We start from the raw sequence: 19,062 nt of genomic DNA, 5'->3' as shown, positions 1-19,062 counted from the left end.
CTAATCCGTGCATGCAAATGAGGGAAATGGCATGCAAATGTAGGAAGGCTGCGATTCACTAACATTTTTAGGCACACTGGGCTGGCCGATCCAAAACCAAGCGACTGCTGAGGACCAGTCACTTATGTCCTTGCCTGCTTTCTCCCACCCTGAAATACCAGCCCTGAAAAAAAACCCTGCTCTCTGCCGCCCTAAACCCTGCTCTCTGCTGCCCTAAACCCTGCTCTCTGCTGCCTTGCCTGCCTCGTGTGTTCAAGCAGCAAGCCTGCCTCTCTGTCCACTAAAACTAGTTGGTTTGCTACTAACTTGAGGGATACTCAGGGCAAAGGGGTAAAGGGGTCAGGGCTCACATTTAAAACCTTTGTGTCTGTGCGGAAAAGTGCCGCCCTGACTCTCCTGCTCTCTGCCGCCCTTCCCCGCAGAGTAGCCCCGCTTTAAACCCATGGGTTAAAACAGAGATGCTCAAAAAGTCGATCACAATCGAACAGTAGATTGCAAGGGCAATGCGAGTTGATTGCGGAGCCCATCCCGGGCTCCATGATAGACTCGCATTGCCTTTGCATTCTCCCTGCTTACTTGAAGCTGCAAAAGCCAGGCGCATGCGGCCACTGCATGAGCGCCGGGCCCACAAGCCTCCCCCTCCCCCCCCCAATGTTAATTCTGACGTTGGAGAGGAAGTTCCAGGCCAGCCAATCGCTGCCTGGCTGGCCAGGAACTTCCTCTCTGACGTTAGAATTGACATAGGGGGGAAGGCTTGTGGGCCCGGCGCTTGCACAGGCCTGGCTTTTGTGGTGTCGGTGATGGCTTGGGGAGCAGGGAGAGAGAAAGAAAGAAAGGGGGCAGGGAGAGAGAAAGAAAAAGTTGGGGGAGGGAATGGAATGTGTTGGGAGGCAGAGAGAGGAAGAAAAAGTTAGACTCATGGAGAGACAGAGAGAGATGTTGGTTGGGGAATAGAATGAGGTCTGGAGGAGAGGAAGCATGCAGGAGGCAGAAAGAAAGAAATATTGGATTTACAGTCAGAAGAAGGAAGTGCAATGAGGCTCATGAAATCACCAAACAGTAAAGGTAGGAAAAATGATTTTATTTTCAATTTAGTGATCAATATGTGTCCGTTTTGAGAATTTATATCTGCTGTCTATATTTTGCACTATGGCTGCGTTTTACTAAACCGCAATAGCGTTTTTTAGCACAGGGAGTCTGTGAGCGTCGGGAACAGCAAGGGGCATTCAGTGCAGCTCCCTGCACTAAAAAATGCTATTGCAGTTTAGTAAAAGGGGCGGGGGTATCTTTGTCTATTTTTATATAGTTGTTACTGAGGTGACATTGCATATTTAAAGTCATCTGCCTTGACCTCTTTGAAAAAAAAACCCGAATACAAATGATAATTAACATTTTCTCTGTGTACAGTGTGCTTTGTGGTTTTTTTTTAAATTTTATTGTTGGTAGGTAATTTTGACTTGATCATTTTAAAAGTAGCTCGCATGCCAAAAAAGTGTGGGCACCCCTGGGTTAAAACCACAGGATCGCACTACAGGGAGGGCGGCAGAGAGCAGGAGAGTCGGGTAGGATTTGTGTTATGTTCCATAGTCTAACTGCCCCACAGATATGCTGGACAGTTCCCTTCCCCCCTCGGCTTTTTTAAAAGAGGCAGCAGCGAGTCCCATCAGGAGACGAAATCGGGCCCGGCTCAGCCCTCGATCATGTCCACTTTCGCCTGCCATTACTTCACCACCTCTCCCCCTTTTTTAACTTGCTTGTGCAGGAGAGTGGCGCATGCGCAGATCACATGTACAACCATCAATGATGGTCTGTGCATGTGTCACGGTCGGTCTTCAGCGATCTGTGGGATCGCTTTTGGGCGTGTGTCCAATTAGGTAATTTGCATGGGGTGCCTTTAGTGAATTGGTTGTCCAGCAAGACATGGATCGGAACAGGATCGGACATGTAAGGGCGATTTAGTGAATCTTCTAGCCCTTAGTTCTGTTTACCTGTTGTAGATTGAAGCATTTCTCAGTCTGTCTTATAACAGTCTCATAAATAAATTTACAATGCTATATTTTTTAAACAAAGGTTTAAGGTTTTCTTTAGGGAACACCTCCAGCCTTTCTATTTTTTTTATTTTTAGTGTCTTATCTAAACTAAGACAACGAAAGCTATCAGACACTGAGATCTTACTAAGTTTTGAACAGAAGTACTACCCATGTTTTTACACATTTTTATTTCCCTCAATATGCAAGGAAAACTGACCAGCGTCTTACCATAATTTTTAGTTACTCTATTTGTATTACCTTTGTGTGTCTTTCACAGTTTTCTGAAATATTGTCTGTAGTATTTTATATTCAAGTCCATCATCTTATAGTATATGTTTCTATAGAGAATCCTATTTCACATCTCTCATTACAATTTCTCCATATATGAGGGGGTGCTGAAAAGTTCTCAGCCCAGCCAAGAAGGGAATAATGAAGAGCCATGAAACATATTCACACCTAAGTTCAACACATTTAGCACATCGTGTCTGAAGTTTCTGCAACCTTCCAGAAATCTGTATGGTCACTCAAATACCACTCCACTGCTGCAATCACCTCTGAATCACTCAGAAAATAGTCAGATGGAGCAACATCTGGTGACTAGGGTGGATGGTCTATCTACTGAAACTGCATCTGCATCAAAATATCCATCAATTTGCTAGCCATGTGAGCAGGTGCATTATCTTGCAAAAAGAGGGTTCCTTTCCGCAGCTTCCCTTTCCTTTTTTCTTTCAATATCTCCTTTAATCTTCTCAGCAAGTTACAGTGATATTCTGCATTAACTGTTTGGTCCTTTGGAAGATAGTCAGTCATTGCAACACCTTCTTGATCCCAAAACACTGTGACCATGACCTTTCCTGCTAACATTTGGGTCTTGAATTTCCTTGGCTTTGGAGCATCTACGAGCCACCATTGCAAGAACTGTTGTTTTGTTTCAGGATCATAGTGCTGAGATATATGTTTCATCAACAGTAATTAATCATTCCAAGAAGTTGGCCATCAACAGTAACTAGTCATTCCAAGAAGCTGGCACCAACTCACTGAAAATGCTGCAAAATCAACTTGGAAGTGTCCACTTGAAGTCATTTCTCATCAGCATTCATACATTTGGGCATCCACTTGGCTGACAACTTCTGCTTACCCAGCTTCTCGTGGATTATACACCCAACATTTTCCCTGGATATCTGTAGTGTCTCAGCAATTGGTTTAGTTGATATTCGCCAATCTGCCAAAATTAGGTCATGGACATTGTCAGGAATTTCAGTAGTTGACATCGTTTGAGGCCTCCCAGACCGTGCTGCATCTTTGGTCTCGAAATTCAACCAATGATCTGAAATAATGTCAAAATGTTAGCATTATAATTCTGCAAATTGGCACTTGCAAAATAAAATAACACTCTTTTCAGCTACAGTGGCAAAATAGTGCTCAAATTTTAGGAAGTTGGTTGGGCAGAGAACTTTACAGCACTCCTCATACCATATACTTCTTTTAAAAATTGTGTTCCTTGTTTAATAATCAAATGCTATGGATATATGTTGTTGATTTGTAGATTTTTTTTTTGTGTGTGCATTGCGGTATGTGTGTGTGTGTTTGACCTGAGCCCATGATGCACCTTTGCAGTAACTATTTTACTCTATCCTTCTCTTTTTTGTTGTAAAGGCAAAGGTGATAGACTCACATAAGGTAAAAGGCAATTTAATGAAACAAAGAGTAGGGTTGTTCCTGTGACTCAGGTGCTGAGATATATGGAGATTTGTGTACAAATCTCCTTTCTAACAGGATCAGCTTGGTATTCCATGGACACAACTTGCTTTATCCTGGGAAATAAGGTTGGATAGCTATATTTATTGCTGCAATCTATTCTAGTTAAAATAGCTAGGTGAGAGAGGTACAGTTTGGAGATTTCCCACTAGAATGCCTGGATAGCCCCATGATGATGTAAGTGACTTGCCTCCAACACTATAAGTTCCTACAAACTAGGGGGGAAATCACATGTCAGTATACTTGAGATCACTATAGTATCTTTATTCCAGGCGCTCTACCCTCCTAAATTCAACTTTAGGCAAGAGCATTTCAGCACTTGATTACTTGGGTGGAGAAATATACAAAAATGAAACAAAAAAAAAAAGGATCAGCAAACTGGGAAAAATGCATTTGCTGTATAATTACACAATATTCTAGTTAATGCTACAAAATTGTGATATTTATTACTCGGTATAGCTTTCTTTACAGATAGACAATTTTTTTTAAAAAAATTTAAACGTATTTTTCAAATATTGGCATTCTCCCACTGCCGACTTTGGGCGTTTAGCACCATACATCCAAATCAGACTTAGACATATGTTTTGATTTTACTCCGCCCCAGGCCTAAGTTATTTACATGTGATATTCTCAGGGCTGTACTTGATTGATTTTTTTTTTTTTTTTCTTTCCCCCTCTTTTACAAAGTTGAGCTAGTGGCTGCCGCACAGCAAAAGCCCTAAAGCCCTTTAAGTCTCTATGGGCTTCAGGGCAGTTACCATAGTGGTAGCTGCTAGTGCAGCTTTGTAAAAGGAGGATGGGGTTATTTGCTGGCTTTGTTTAGTTGCTTGGAAATGGGCATTGTCTGTGCTGTTTGGCTTGCTTTCACAAGCACTAAGCCATGTGTTGGTTTAATTTTGCATTGGAAAAAAAGCATTATTTATGTATTTATTCAATTTTTTAGCCCGTCCTCCCAAAGGAACCCAGAATGGGTTACAAAGTACATCCATAATAATCGAGACAGGACAGAGATGACATAATTTACATAAATTACAATATAGACGTGACAATAATTTGCAGTATTTGTGTGTGATATTCTGAGGGCTGTTCATGATATGCTTTCGATATGAATAATTAGAAGTAAAATTATTGTCTGGACTAAAATATCACTGGTATTGAGCTCATGTTTGACTTTCAATAAAAATAAAAGTTAAAAAAAATCCACTATAGGCTTAAGATGTTTATTTGCAATGCTTTAGACCCATAAAATCATCTTTCTGCTTTGTGCAGGAGATGCAGGGAAGAGAATTAAGACTACGGGGATGGTGAGAGGACAGGGATGAAAAATGCAGGGATAGGGAGAGGCTGAGAATAGAAAATGCACTTCACTGTGGGTATGTTGAGGGGACAGGAATGAATCTTTGTCCCTGTGTCACTCTCTAGTCAAACCAATGTAGAATAGAAATAGGCAGCAAAAAAAAAATTGTTTAAATATCATTTCATTTGTCATATAGAGAAACATTCATTTTGTTTGGGAGTTCCCCCCCCCCCCCATACTTCAGTTGTCATGGGAGATGACACAAAATAAAATTTTATGCCCCCCCCCCTCTTCCTGTGACCCTTGCTCCCTCTCCCTATTATTAATGAAGTCCTCCGTTTGTTTCTTCAAGGAAGGAATCTGCCCCACCATTACAAGGTTGAAAGATCAGCCTACTGACTTCTATTTTAACATTTCTGTTTTCTAGATTAGCATGAGGAATTGACCTTTGCAATAGTTTCCTATTTTACTTCTGAGAGTGCCTCCCAGTTTTCTTGTAAAACAATCTTTAACTTGTAAAATCTCCCTTGATACCAACTGCAGTATAGTATCTATCTCCTTTGTTGATGCCTTTTTGTGTTGAGATGGGGCTTCAGTCTTAATGTGTTTTACCCCTTGTGCGAATGAAGTGGAAAAATCCACATTACAGGTTTATAAACAGATACTCTTAGTTACAGTCTGTAAAGTTTACCAGCTGAAAGGAAGGTTCTTTGGTGATATAAAACTCTGATATTTTAATTACTTTTCCAAGCATCGCTTCATCTGAGCTACCATCCTGAAGTAGGCTTACTGGTTCCCCCAAAACAGTTAAGGGTAAAGGGGATGGGAACTGATATACTTTTTTTCTGTGTGGTTACAATCAAACTGGTTCACTTATTTTAGACAGGTACGTATTTTGTACCTGGGGCAATGGCGTGCTCAGTGACTTGCCCAGAGTCACATGGAGCTGCAGTAGGAATTGAACTCACAACCTCAGGGTGCTGAGGCAGCTGCTCTAATCACTAGGCCACTTCTCCACTCTAGTTTAGGAAAATGAATGAAAATGTAGTATTAGTGGATTCTCACTGAAGTACGATCCACAGTAAAACTAGTATTACAAAGATTTAAAAACAAAAAACAAAAAAAAAGACTTAAACATTGCTAGGAATTCTTCTATGCTGGCTCCTCCACCCTTACATGGCATTACATTTCAGTATGAGGTCATAAACTGTATCCATTCTTGTTAACATACGACATTCTTGACCAAATTGTGGTTTATTTTTTGTTTATTTTCATTATAATGTGAGATATAAGCGTGTCCTCCAAATGCTGAGTATAGTAATAGCTTACCCCCTCTTTTACTAAGGTGCGCTAATGGGTACATTAGCATTTAGCACGTGCATATATTTAGCACACGCTAAAATGCGTAGCGCACCTTAGTAAAAGGAGCCCTTAGTCACCAATTGTATCATTTAAAACTTTAAATCCAAATGTTGCTAAATTCACAGGCAGTGCAACAAACACTGCTTTGTACACAGCTCTGCCACACTTTTGCTCTCCCTGAAGACGTGAACGAAACTCCGCTGGAGTAGGAGAGCAATGTAGTTAATTGTTTGATGGACCTCGGGTCTGACCCAGTGGAGGCATTGCTTATGTTCTTATGTTTGATGGTGTTAGGAGTTCATAAGAAAGTTTTTTAACTTTTCACATTTTGGGGGGGGGGGATAAGTACATATTAAGGACCTGATTTGGAAGCAGCATTACATTTTGATTGGATGGACAAGCATTTCAGATACGTGGTTATCACATTTTGAACTATAGAAATTTTGATTTTGTTTGCTATTAATATCAGTTGGGAACACAATTGTGTGATGAGGGATCTCCACGTTCCAATATTTGGTCCAAAGCTTTCACTTATGACCTGGATGGAGGTGTACTGAGCACATTGTCTAAAACAACATTGTTTTAAGCAGAATTTAGATTTTGTTTGTTGCACTGCTTGTGAACTTAGCAACATTTGGATTTAAAGTTTTATATGATACAATTGGTGATTATAAGTTATTGCTATACTCAGCATTTGGAGGATATAATTTACAATAGCTGGAATGCTTAAGGTTTATATTAAAAAATCTCAAGTATTTGAATTAGAGATACACTTCTCGCTCCTTATTCGCAGTTTCAGCATTCGCGGTTTCGATTATTCACGGTGTTTAGCTTGCTGGCTCCTCCCCCCAAATTACAGCAGCTTGCATAGAGAAATCGCTGATTCCAAGTGTTAACAGAGAAAATCGCTGATTCCCGGCACTTTCTTCACCGTGTTTTGCCTCTCCTTCAGGAACAGGCCAGGTCTCCCACCATGTTATTCGCTGTTTCACTATATTCACGATGGATTTGAATAGAAAACAGCGAATAACATATGGAAAAGTTATTCACAGTTTTTCTGTATTTGCGGTTCTGTTAATCCCCTATCACAGCGAATGCGGAGGGAGAAGTGTATGAGCTTAGCCAAAAATGTGATATACCCAGAAACAGAAAAGCTCTTGTCAGAAGTGGTACAGTAGTATTAGATGTCACGTCTCTGCATTAGGTACTCTAAAGCAGTGGTTCCCAACCATGTCCGGGAGGACCACTGGGCCAATCGGGTGGATAGGCATGGAGCAGATTTGCATGCCTCTCACTTCCATTATATGCAAATCTCTCTCGTGCATATTCATTAGGGCTATCCTGAAAACCCGATTGGCCCGGTGGTCCTCCAGGACAGGGTTGGGAACCACTGCTCTAAAGAACATTAATGAAAGTACCTTTTGGTAAAGGTCTGGTCAACTCATAGAACACAAGTGTATAAAATACCCACATTTTGCTCCTATATTGAAGCACTTGCAAGGTATACACCAGAAATTATACATAGCAATTTGATTGTACAATTTTCATGGATAATTTCTCTCACTTGGCTTGTCGTTCTCTATTTAGGCCCCCTTTTACTTAGGTACGCTAGCCATTATAGCGTGCACTAAATATTAGCACCTGCTAAACGCCGTCCATAGACTTATAATGGGCACGTTAGCATTTAGCGTGCGCATATATTCAGCACGCGCTAAAATGTGTAGCGTACCTTAGTAAAAGAGGGGGTTAATTTTGGTAAAGAAATATAGGCACAATGATCAATTTCAAGAGGCGGCTACCGGTATACGAGACAAGCCGAAGGAGCGACTGACCTGAAGTCTGAGTTTCTGGCCAGGAAATCCTCTGACTCCCTTGCAATGGGGAAAAAAAACCTGAAGGATACTGAGCAGATGATTCCCTCTGTTTCTGTACCATCTCCTAGGTTTTGGCAGCTTACTTTGGAGACATTTGGTGCTTCATCGGCTTCCACTCCACTCCACAGTTCAGCAAGGCATGTGAGGCTTACCGCCACTGCCTTCAGCAGCGGGGTTGTGGCCTCTCTGAGCCCCATCCAAACAGCAATGCACTTGCAGCCAGGACTATACATCCCCGTGCAGCAGAGTGCAGATTTGGCCAGGAGTGAGCCATTTCCAGACTCATTAGAGAGACCTGTGAATGTGATTTCTAACCATATGCCTACTACTTTGGAGAATTGAGGTGATTTGCAAGACCATCAAATTATAAGTTCTCAGCCCCTTATTCAGGATTGGCTGAGAGAACATCCTCCTCCGCAAGAGTTAAGAAAACCTCACGTTGTTATTAATGAGTCTATATGGGATGCTTTGAAGTGCCTTAACTCTTTTTTTTATACAAGTTACGGCTTCAATTTCTGGTCAATTTTCTAAGATGTTTGGTTCATTGAAGAAATGTGAAAGACTCTTGAACAATATTCCAGACAAATTAAAGCCTTAGAGACAAAATTAGCTGAGGTTCAAGTGGTGAACAAGGCTTTAAGAAAAGACAAGATAATCTCTTCTAAGAAAATGAAATATCTAGAGAATCAAATAAGAACTTACTAATGAATTTGCAAAATCTCTGTTGATTTCTCCTCTTGATGTGGAGAGGAAATATTTTGAAGGTACCATCAGAGGCTATGCCACCTTCAGACTGTGCCCAATACTTGCTATTGGGACCATTGAATAAAATAAGAACATAAGACTAGCCTTACTGGGTCAGACAAATGGTCCATCAAGCCTAGTAGCCTGTTCTCAAGGTGGCCAATCCAGGTCTCTAGTACCTGGCCAAAACCCAAGGAGTACCAATATTCCATGCTACCAATCCAGGACAAGCAGTGGCTTCCCCCATGTCTTTCTCAATAACAGACTATGAACTTTTCCTCCAGAAACTTGTCCAAACCTTTCTTAAAACCAGCTACGCTATCTGCTCTTACCACAACCTCTGGCAATGCGTTCCAGGGCTTAACTATTCTCTGAGTGAAAAGAAAAAAAATCCTCTTATTGGTTTTAAAAGTATTTCCCTGTAACTTCTTAGAGTGTCTCCTAGTCTTTGTAATTTTTGACAGTGAAAAATCGATCCACTTGTAACCGTTTTACTCCACTTGTAACCGTTTTATTCCACTTTAATCATGTCTCCCCTTAGCCATTTCTTTTCCAAGCTGAAGAGCCCTTACCATTTTAGTCTTTCCTCATACAAGAGGAGTTCCATTCCCTTTATCATCTTGGTCACTCTTCTTTGAACCTTTTCAAGTGCCACTATATCTTTCTTGAGATAAGGAGACCATAACTGAACGCAATACTCCAGATGAGGTCGCACCATGGAGCGATACAGGAGCATTATAACATTCTTAGTTTTGTTAACCATCCCTTTTTAAATTCCCAGCATCCTGTTTGCTTTCTTGGCCGCTGCTGCACATTAGGTGGAAGGTTTCTTCGTATTGTCTACGATGATATCCAGATCCTTTTCTTGGGTGCTAATCCCCAAGGTGGACAGAACAACTTAATCTGACTGAATTTTTGGTGTCATTTCTTGAAGTAATCACCTTGAAGTAATCATCTTAGATATTATTTCCTTTTATTGTGGACTAAATGATGAGTTTGTTATTTCAGCTGTAATGATTAATTATTGTTTTAATGTACCTTTTTCTGCTTTATCACTAAAGTTCTGTGGTATGTAATTATTTTAAAAAATTAAGCAATAAAAAAATATAGTCACACAGTGAAAGCATGTGTATTGTTATCTGCAGAAAGTGAGGAGGGGTGGATAAGGGGAGTACAATGATCAGTCTATAATTGCTTTCAGATTTGATTATTGTTCCCATTTTTCTGTACTCATGCTGAATGTTACTGCTAAAGCATATCATATTGAAAAATATATTTCAATGTATATTGACATATGAAGGGGTGCTGAAAAGTTCTCAACCAAACCAACTTCCTAAATTCTGAGTGTTATTTTGCCACTGTAGCTTAAGAGAGTGTTCTTTTATTTTGCAAAGTGCCAATTTGTAGAATCATAATGCTATGTTTTGACATTGTTTCAGTTCATTTATTGAACTAAGTCAATGAAAAATTGTGGAATTATCAAGTGTGGAACTTTGAGCCATCATAAAGTTCTTATTCCTGCAGAAGAAAACTCTAAATCCATGAATGTATGATGCAAACGTTGAGTGGCAAATAACCATCATACTCCACAGTGAAGAAGTGCTATGCAAACTTTCAGCTTGGAGATTTTGAGACTGAAGATGCAGCAAGGTTTGGGAGGCCTCAAACGGTGTCAACTACTGAAATTCTTGACCATGTCTATGACCTGATTTTGGCAGATCAGTAAATATCAGCTAAAACAATTGCTGAGACACTACCAATATCCAGGGAACTTGTTAGGTATATAATCCATGAACATCTGGGTATGCAGAAGCTGTCAACTAAGTGGGTGCCCAAATGTTTGAATGCTGATGAGAAACAACGCTAAGTGAACACTTCCAAGTTGATTTTGCTGCACTTTCAGCAAGCTGGTGCCAACTTTTTGAAATGACTATTTACTGTTGATGAAACATGGTTACACCACTATGATCCTGAGACAAAACAGTCTATGCAAAGGTAGCACTCAGGTTCTCCAAAGCAAAGGAAATTCAAGACTCAAGTCAGCAGGAAAGGTCATGGCCACAGTGTTGTGGGATCAGGAAGGTGTTGTAGTGACCTATTATCTTCCAAGGGGCCAAACAGTTAATGCAGAATACCACTGTAACTTGTTGTGCCGATTAAAGGAGGCATGGAAAGAAAAAGGGAAGCTGCAGAAAGGAGTTCTCTTTTTGCAAGACAAAATGATGGATGTTTTGACGAAGTTGGAGTTTCAGTGCATAGACCATCCACCCTGCTTACCAGATCTTGCTGCATCTGACTATTTTCTGATTCCAAACCTTAAAAAGAGTTTGAAAGGGCAATAGGTTTTGAGTGATTCAGAGGTGATAGCAGCAGTACAGCAGTATTTCAGAGTATTTTTTTGGAAGGGTTACAGAAACTTCAGACATGCTTTGCCAAGTGTGTTGAACTTAGGGGTGAATATGTGGAATAACTTGTAAATTTCATGGCTCCATGTCATTCCCTTTTTGGTTGGGCTGATGATTTTTAAGCACCCCTTCGTATACAAAAACTAGGTGTTTTCAATGCTATATGTCACCAGCTGTTGAGACTTGACTTCTACTACAAGTGTACTTTATGAAGACAATTTTGAATAGCCCATATTGTTTGCAATGTATATGGGCATTTTTGGATTACATACACTGCAGCTAATTTTCAAAGATTGAACTGCATGTGTTGTTTCACTTTGAAAAATAGAAGTTGTAAAGGATATACTCTATGTTAGTCACCGTATGCCCTTAATACACTTATTGGTGTGGATGACCAAACAAGTCAAATTGATTTCTTTCCATATGTGTTTTCTGTTTATCCAGATTAAATGGTTTGTCTGAAAAATTATCCTCCCTTGCTTAACTCAAGGGTTCTCAACCCTGTGCTCAGGACAAAGTCTAGATAGATTGAATATGTGTGAGATAAATTTGCATGCATTGCAGTTTCTTCTTCCAAACTACAAACCAGTCTAAAAGTATATGCCATATGAAAGCCAGAACCTACCTTCAGCTAGATCAGATGTTATCAGCTTAGTCCTTGTTACTCACTCAACCATTTGGAATTTCAGGATATATACAATGAATATATGAGGGGTTGCTGAAAAGTTAGCCCAGCCAAGAAGAGAATGATGTGGAGCCATGGGATTTACAAGTTACTCCACACTTTTCATGACACTTTTCATTTCAATGATATGAAATTAAATGAAAAGTGTCAAGAAAAGTGTGGAATAACTTGTAAGTTTCATGGCTCCACGTCAACAACCCCTCATGCATATGAATTTCATACAATGGAGGTAATGCATGCAAATTTATCATATGCATATTCATTCTGGCTATCTTGTCCCAAGCACAGGGTTGAGAACCCTTGTTAAACAAGGTGGATAATTTTTCAGACAAACCATTTAATCTGGTAAATTAAAAAAAACAAATTGCTTTGAAAATTGTCCACAGAACTGAAACCTCCAAATTGCTAAATTATCTCCTGCAAATGAAAAGTCAGTGTAATCTCATATAATGGCTTCACAAACTATGAAATTTTTGTTTCTGTGTTCAATTAGGTGTCTCTTGTTCATCTCCTGAAGACAATCCGTTTACTGCGTCTCCTACGTCTCCTTCAGAAGCTGGATCGTTATTCTCAGCATAGCACAGTGGTCCTTACTCTCCTCATGTCGATGTTTGCATTGCTGGCTCATTGGATGGCTTGCATCTGGTATGTCATTGGCAAAATGGAAATGGAGTCAAATAATCCCCTTACCTGGGACATAGGTAAGAATCTCCCTTTTAAAACCCCATTATCAAACATTTTGGCTTTCCTTTTGAATCGTGGAAAAGTATATTCACTGCAATTCATGCACAAGTGAATACCATTCACTTTTAGACCTTCTGGAAAGCAGCACCAGGTAGCATTGGGGGCAATTTTCAGCCTACTGTTGTCAGCGGTTTTAAAGCCACTAACAGCTGTGGGCCGCTGGGCCATGTGAAAGCACTGGCATTGAATATCCAGGTCTTAAGGAGACCTAAAACAAATGAGGGTGCCATACAATATTCAGTGCTGTTAGCCATATACCTAAATGGGCAAAGATAGGACTGCTTTTTTATGTCATTCTAGCTGTTCAGTTAGGAAAGAAGGCATCAGCATTAAATATTGCTTGTGTCTGCATATATTCTAGCTCCACCCCAACTTCACCCCAGACCCATCTGGCACTAAGGAGGAAATTCTAAAAATGGTGTCCCGATTGTAGGCAGTGGTAGGCGTCCATCAGGCAATTGGGATGCATGTAAAAAAAAAAAACCAAAAAAAACCCCAAGGCAGGCAGTTTACATTGTAGGTGTTTTCATGAACCTAAGGAGATGTGTAGGGCCACTTAAGCTTGCCCAAGGCTAGGTGTGGGCATGGTTTCACCTTAGGTGAGCTTAGGTGTCTTTTGATAACATGCTCCCATTTCAACAATTGTGGTGTCCCTGGATCAGAATATTTTTATTGACTCCAACTATCCCAGTGCCTTTCTAAAAATAGATATACGATTCTGGAAACTCCTCATTTGCCAGATTCTCTTCAATATTTGGCCTCACTCACAGACAAACTAAAGTGCACTAGCGTTTTTAGCGCACGCAGGATATTACTGCGCGCTATGCGGCTAGAACTAATGCCAGCTCAATGCTGGCATTAGCATCTAGCGTGTGCGGCAATGTAGCGTGCGCTATTCTGCGCGTTAATGCCCTAACGCAGCTTCGTAAATGGAGCCCTAAGTGGCCTCCATTATTTACAGAGACTTTAAGCTTCGAGCTATACATCCTCTTACGGCCTTAAAATCCATTTGGGAACAGGACATTGGAGTCTCCTTATCTGAAGACAACTGGAAATCTTTTTGGCACTATACCTCCAAGTTGTCTGCTGCTTTAATATAATCAGTCATTTTTACACTCATCATGCCCTATGGACTCCCAGAAAACTCTTTTGCATAGGACATCTACAGTCAGAATACTGCTGGCATTGTACTGCGGAATCAGACAATGCTTTTTTTTTTTGCAATGAATGATGGTTGATTTTGCCTTTTTAAAAAATCTTTATTGATTTTTAAACTTTGAAGTGCAATACAATTAGTTAATCATGAACATTGTATGAAATGCACTATTAACTATACAATTAATACATTAGACATTTTCTCCCAGTCTCAACGTAATTATTAATACAGTAATACCAATGATGCAATTACAATATTGTGATTAAATTATTAAACTCCTCAAAGTACATTTCCCTCCCTCTCTGGATGTGTAAGGATATCTCATATAAAAGAAAAAAGAAAGAAACTTGACTCTTATTGTACTGCAACAAGAGTAGCCAATGGACTCCATATATCATTAAAGGACTTACTATTTCCCAAGCGTTCCACCATCATTCTTTCATATTTATACGTGGTACATACATTTACCCACCTAAAAGTGTAGTTGATTCTGTCATGGTTCTTCCAATTATGAGTAATAAATTGAACACCTATTCCTGTTAAGATCAGGAAAAGACAACTTTTATACCTATCTAAAGTAGGTTTCACATGAAGTATCATACCACAAATTATCACCTCATAGGACAGTGGAATAGATGAATCAAGAGTGAAATTTATTTGTCCCCAAATTGACTTCCAAAAACCAAATATCAGTGGACAAAAATACAACAGATGATCCAAAGTCCCTATATTAATATGACAATGCCAACATCTATTAGACTTAGAATTATCTATTTTTTGTAAACGAACTGGGGTCCAAAAAATCCTATGTAATAAAAATAACCATGTTTGTCTCATAGATGCTGTCGCTGTACATTTCAACCTCCAAGTCCAAATTCGGGCCAACGAGACACAGAAATATACTGTTTAATCTCGATGCTTCAAATATTTTTAAGACTATTTTTTGGTTTCTTATTTAAAAATTCAGAAATCATTTTATACCACTGGGCGACCTGATGTCCTACTAGATCTGTCTGGTAGCAAAGGATCTGCAAGCTGTAATATGTTTTTAAGTTTTTCCATTCAGGGAACCCACTCTGAATAGACTGCTTCAACTGCAACCACCTATATTGTTGAAACTTTAAAACGCCAAATGATTGTTACAGCTGTGAAAGATCAAGCAGTTTAGCATTATACATAACATCATCTAATGTCCGAATTCCTGCCTGCATCCAATTCTTCCAGGAATCAGACAATGCTTGATATGCTCTTCTTTTTACAGTACATGCATTGATATTGGACATCGATATGGATCACTATTCATAATATTGTACACATTGATGATTCTTTAACACCAGCAATCATAATTTGGAGAAGTAATGATCTTGTGACTATTCTTTCTAAAGAACATGCCAAATTATCTGTCCTCAGTCTAAAAATCATCACTACAAATTGGAAATCATCTTCCGCCATTCATTTTAAAATTTGGTAGAATACGGTTTGTCTCGCTCATAAACTGGAATTAACTAGAGTTAGGGGCACATCGAAACATTCATCTGTACTACTTGTCTGGTCTCCTTTCAAGAATTATTTGGCCACTTGAAATTGTACTGACTTTAAGTATTTGAACCATTTCCTTTGGTTTTGTTACTGGTTTGGGTTCTGTTTTTGTTTTATTTTTACTGATGAAACTCGATAAAGAATGCCTAAGCAGAGGCCAGTAGTGATGTTATGCCTAGATATTCAATGATGGGCCATGTCTGGGCACTGGCACTGAATATCTTGTTAAGTGCAGCTAGCTGTCCCTTATACAGTTAAGTGTGGTATTCAGTACTGTGATCAGCAAGCTGGGTCAAAACCTCTGAGAATAGAAATATTAGGAATAGGATTTAAGCTTGGCTGTCACCTGGAAGGCCCACTATTCCTAGGAAAGACAAAAGGAAAGCATTCTGCAATATATCCTTACCTACTTGCTTCTCTGAACACTTCTAAGAAACTCCCTATAATCAGGTAAGGTAGAGTGTGTGGGGGAGGGGTAGTAGCAGAAAGTAGCATGGAGAAGGTACCTCCAGCAGACAGCTGGGGGCAGAGAGCAGAGCCTCTTGGAATAGGTAGTCCAGGAGCTAGTCTCTCCCCAGTTGGGGAAATTAGTGCAGTAGCTTCCTTGGGAGATGCAAGAAGGTGTAGCTGGTAGCACACACTGCAAGAAGTATTTGAAGGAGTTAGAAATGGACCACAGGAGGAACACACATGGACAAAAATCCCTTGGCTGGTACCTAGGATCCAAAAGTAATGCATAAATCAGGAAGGTAAAGCCTTGGAGAAGTTTAAAGGTTTAATACAATATTGTTAAGTAGGGGCTCGGTAAAGGAAAGCTTTGGAGGAAACTGTAAAAAAATGTGCAGCCTGGAAGGAATGCCTAGAAGAAAGTTTTTAGGCTGGTGAAGGAAGGCTATAGTTAGGGAATAGAGATCCCAGTCAAAAGGGCTAATCAGGAGTAGAGAGAGCCTAGGAAGGTATTATGTGCAACTGAATTTGTTCAGGTGGTGAAAATCTACAGCAGTGCTGGGAATTAAGAGTACTTTAAGCTAGCTGCAGAAAAGGGTGAGTGTGAAGAAATGGAATAACCTAAAGAAAGCAGCACTGCTAGGCTGAACCCTGAAAAAGGGTTTTAGAGCCTAGACATAGTACATATTGTATGCAGAGAAGGGGGAAAGGGCTAGATCTCCTTGTGCAGCACTGTGAAAATTAGAGAGCATTGGGAGGCTGAGTCTGGAAGAAGGGTGGAACGCCTGAATAACTAGGGCTCTGGAACCAGAGAAAGACATTGGCAGGAGAAAATCTATATTGGTATGTTTATTCTCCTACTGTTTTTAAAGAAAGGGAAGTATTATTTTGTAACTTGTGTATTATGGAAGCCTATGAAAAAGGCCAAGAATAAAGACTTTTATATTCTGTTTTCTGTAACTACAATAAAAGACTGGCTTTTGGGAAAATGCTGAGCATTGTGGTTATTGTAGGTAAAGACTCCCATGCCAAAAATAGTACCTATTACTACTACCATATATATTTGACTATAAGCCGACCCAAATATAAACTGAGGTAATCTGTCCCCCCCCCAAAAAAAAAAAGGAGGGAAAAAGGTTGACTCAAATATAAACTGGGGGTTAGTATTCAAGTGCCCTGCCATGCTCTTCACCCAGCCCTCTCATTCCCTCCCCTGCCCTATCAGGCTCTGCACCCTTTTACTAAACTAAACCTTAAGTTTATATACCGCATCATCTCCATAATTATAGAGCTCGGCATGGTTTACAAGAGCTTAATATAGGAAGGGATAGCATAATGGGGCTGGAGGATGAGTATAGGGAGGGAAGAGAGCATTCCATTTTTGTGAATAGCCTACTTTTCAGGTGCTTTCGGAATAGTTGGAAGGAGTTCAGATTCCATAGAGGAGCAGTAAGATTATTCCAAAGTCCTGTGATTCTGAAGAAGAGAGAATTTCCCAATTTTCCTGCATAGAGGATACCTTTTAGCAAGGGGAAGGATAGTTTAAGTTTTTGAGTGGGCCTGGTGGTATCAGGACTCGAGGAGTTCCAAGAAAGTGGGATTAGGGGAGGAAGGATGCTAACTAGGATCTTAAAAGCTAGGCAGGCGCATTTAAAATGTACCCTGGAAATTACTGGAAGCCAGTGAAGTTTGGACAGAAGTGGGGAAACATGATCAAATTTGCTCCCCCACATTATCTTTAAATTCCCCAGTGGTTCAGCAGTGAGCAGGAGTGGTCTACCCATGATCCTGCCTCATGGAGAGCTGCTAGAGAATGGCTGCCTCGAGTTGTGACGGGACTCATGAGAACTCGCAGCAGTCATTTACTAACAGCTCTACATGGGGCAGGAGTGCGGGAAGGCCACTCATGCTTACCGCTGGATCAAAGGGGATTTTAAAGGTACACGGGAAGGCTGGAGGGAGGTAAAAGTTGTAAGGCAGGAAGGATCCCCCCTGTCCCGGCCCACCACTAGCCCACCAGATTTTACAGCAGGCCCAGCAGAGGCCTGTAACAGGTCTGGGAGGGGGGAGGGTGGGTTCTGGCCTGTATATGAGCTGAGAACTCCATTTTTGAGCCTTTTTTTTTGCCCCAAAATCTCAGCTTATATTCTAGTATATACAGTAATCCTTTTCTGTAATGCTACAAGGTGTTTGCAACACTCTATATGAACACTCAAGAGCTAATCTCTGTTAGTCTTTTCAAGTCAGACAAACATGACAAATAAGAGATTAGAGAGTACATGTATTTTGGGAATAATTAAAACATGGGCATTGAAGTTAAGATTTATTGTAAAAGCAGCCTCAAAGTGGGCACCTTGAGTACAGGTGTGGATTTTTTTTTTAACTGTTTGAGAGTAAGTGTAAAGGTCACAGTTAATGCACATTGATTAAAGTACACGTACCATATATACTCAAATATAAACTGAGATTTCTAGGAAAAGAAATAGCCCAAAAATGAGGCTCTCGGTTTATATTCGAGCCTCCTTTGGATGATGGTATTATTTTTCTTCCCCTCCCCACCCAATGACCAACAATGCTATTTTTAACCCCTCCAGATATCTGGCACAGCTATTCTTCACCCCCTTCCTATGACTGACACTGCTATCCCATTGATGACCATTGCTATGTCCTACTCCCCTCCCGATAACCGGCACTCCTATCTCCACCACCCCCCCTTGTTGGCTGGCACCTATCCTCCACTACCCACTTCTCCCTTTCCCAGACCAACATCGCACATACAGTCCTGATGCTCCAGAATCTGGCGCTGATGCTCTGTGTTGGGGCTGAAGGGCCTTGAGGCCCTGATTCTATATAGGACGCCCGGGAGAGGTGTCCTATACAGAATCGAGCCTACACTAACCCCGATTCTGTAACCGGCGTCCATGTTACCGACACCTGTTAGAGAATCGGGTTAATGAGTTAACGCGGCCGCTACACTTATCGTGGCAAGGGATAAGTATAGCGTCCGCCTGTCCGATCACC

General features: G+C 40.5%; 1 protein-coding gene across 1 annotated transcript in view; it reads left to right on the top strand.

Moving 5' to 3' along the window:
* KCNH8 (potassium voltage-gated channel subfamily H member 8) overlaps window positions 1–19,062 on the top strand; it is a 346,041-nt gene that overhangs the window by 157,052 nt on the left and 169,927 nt on the right. The window contains exon 7 of the mRNA XM_033930671.1: window positions 12,649–12,856. Coding sequence (XP_033786562.1) covers window positions 12,649–12,856 — 208 coding nt within the window. The remainder of the gene's footprint in view (window positions 1–12,648; window positions 12,857–19,062) is intronic.

Source organism: Geotrypetes seraphini, chromosome 2 (genome assembly GCF_902459505.1).
Source record: "Geotrypetes seraphini chromosome 2, aGeoSer1.1, whole genome shotgun sequence".
In the NCBI taxonomy this organism is placed as follows: domain Eukaryota; kingdom Metazoa; phylum Chordata; class Amphibia; order Gymnophiona; family Dermophiidae; genus Geotrypetes; species Geotrypetes seraphini.
This window is presented reverse-complemented; position numbering and strand designations above follow the sequence as displayed.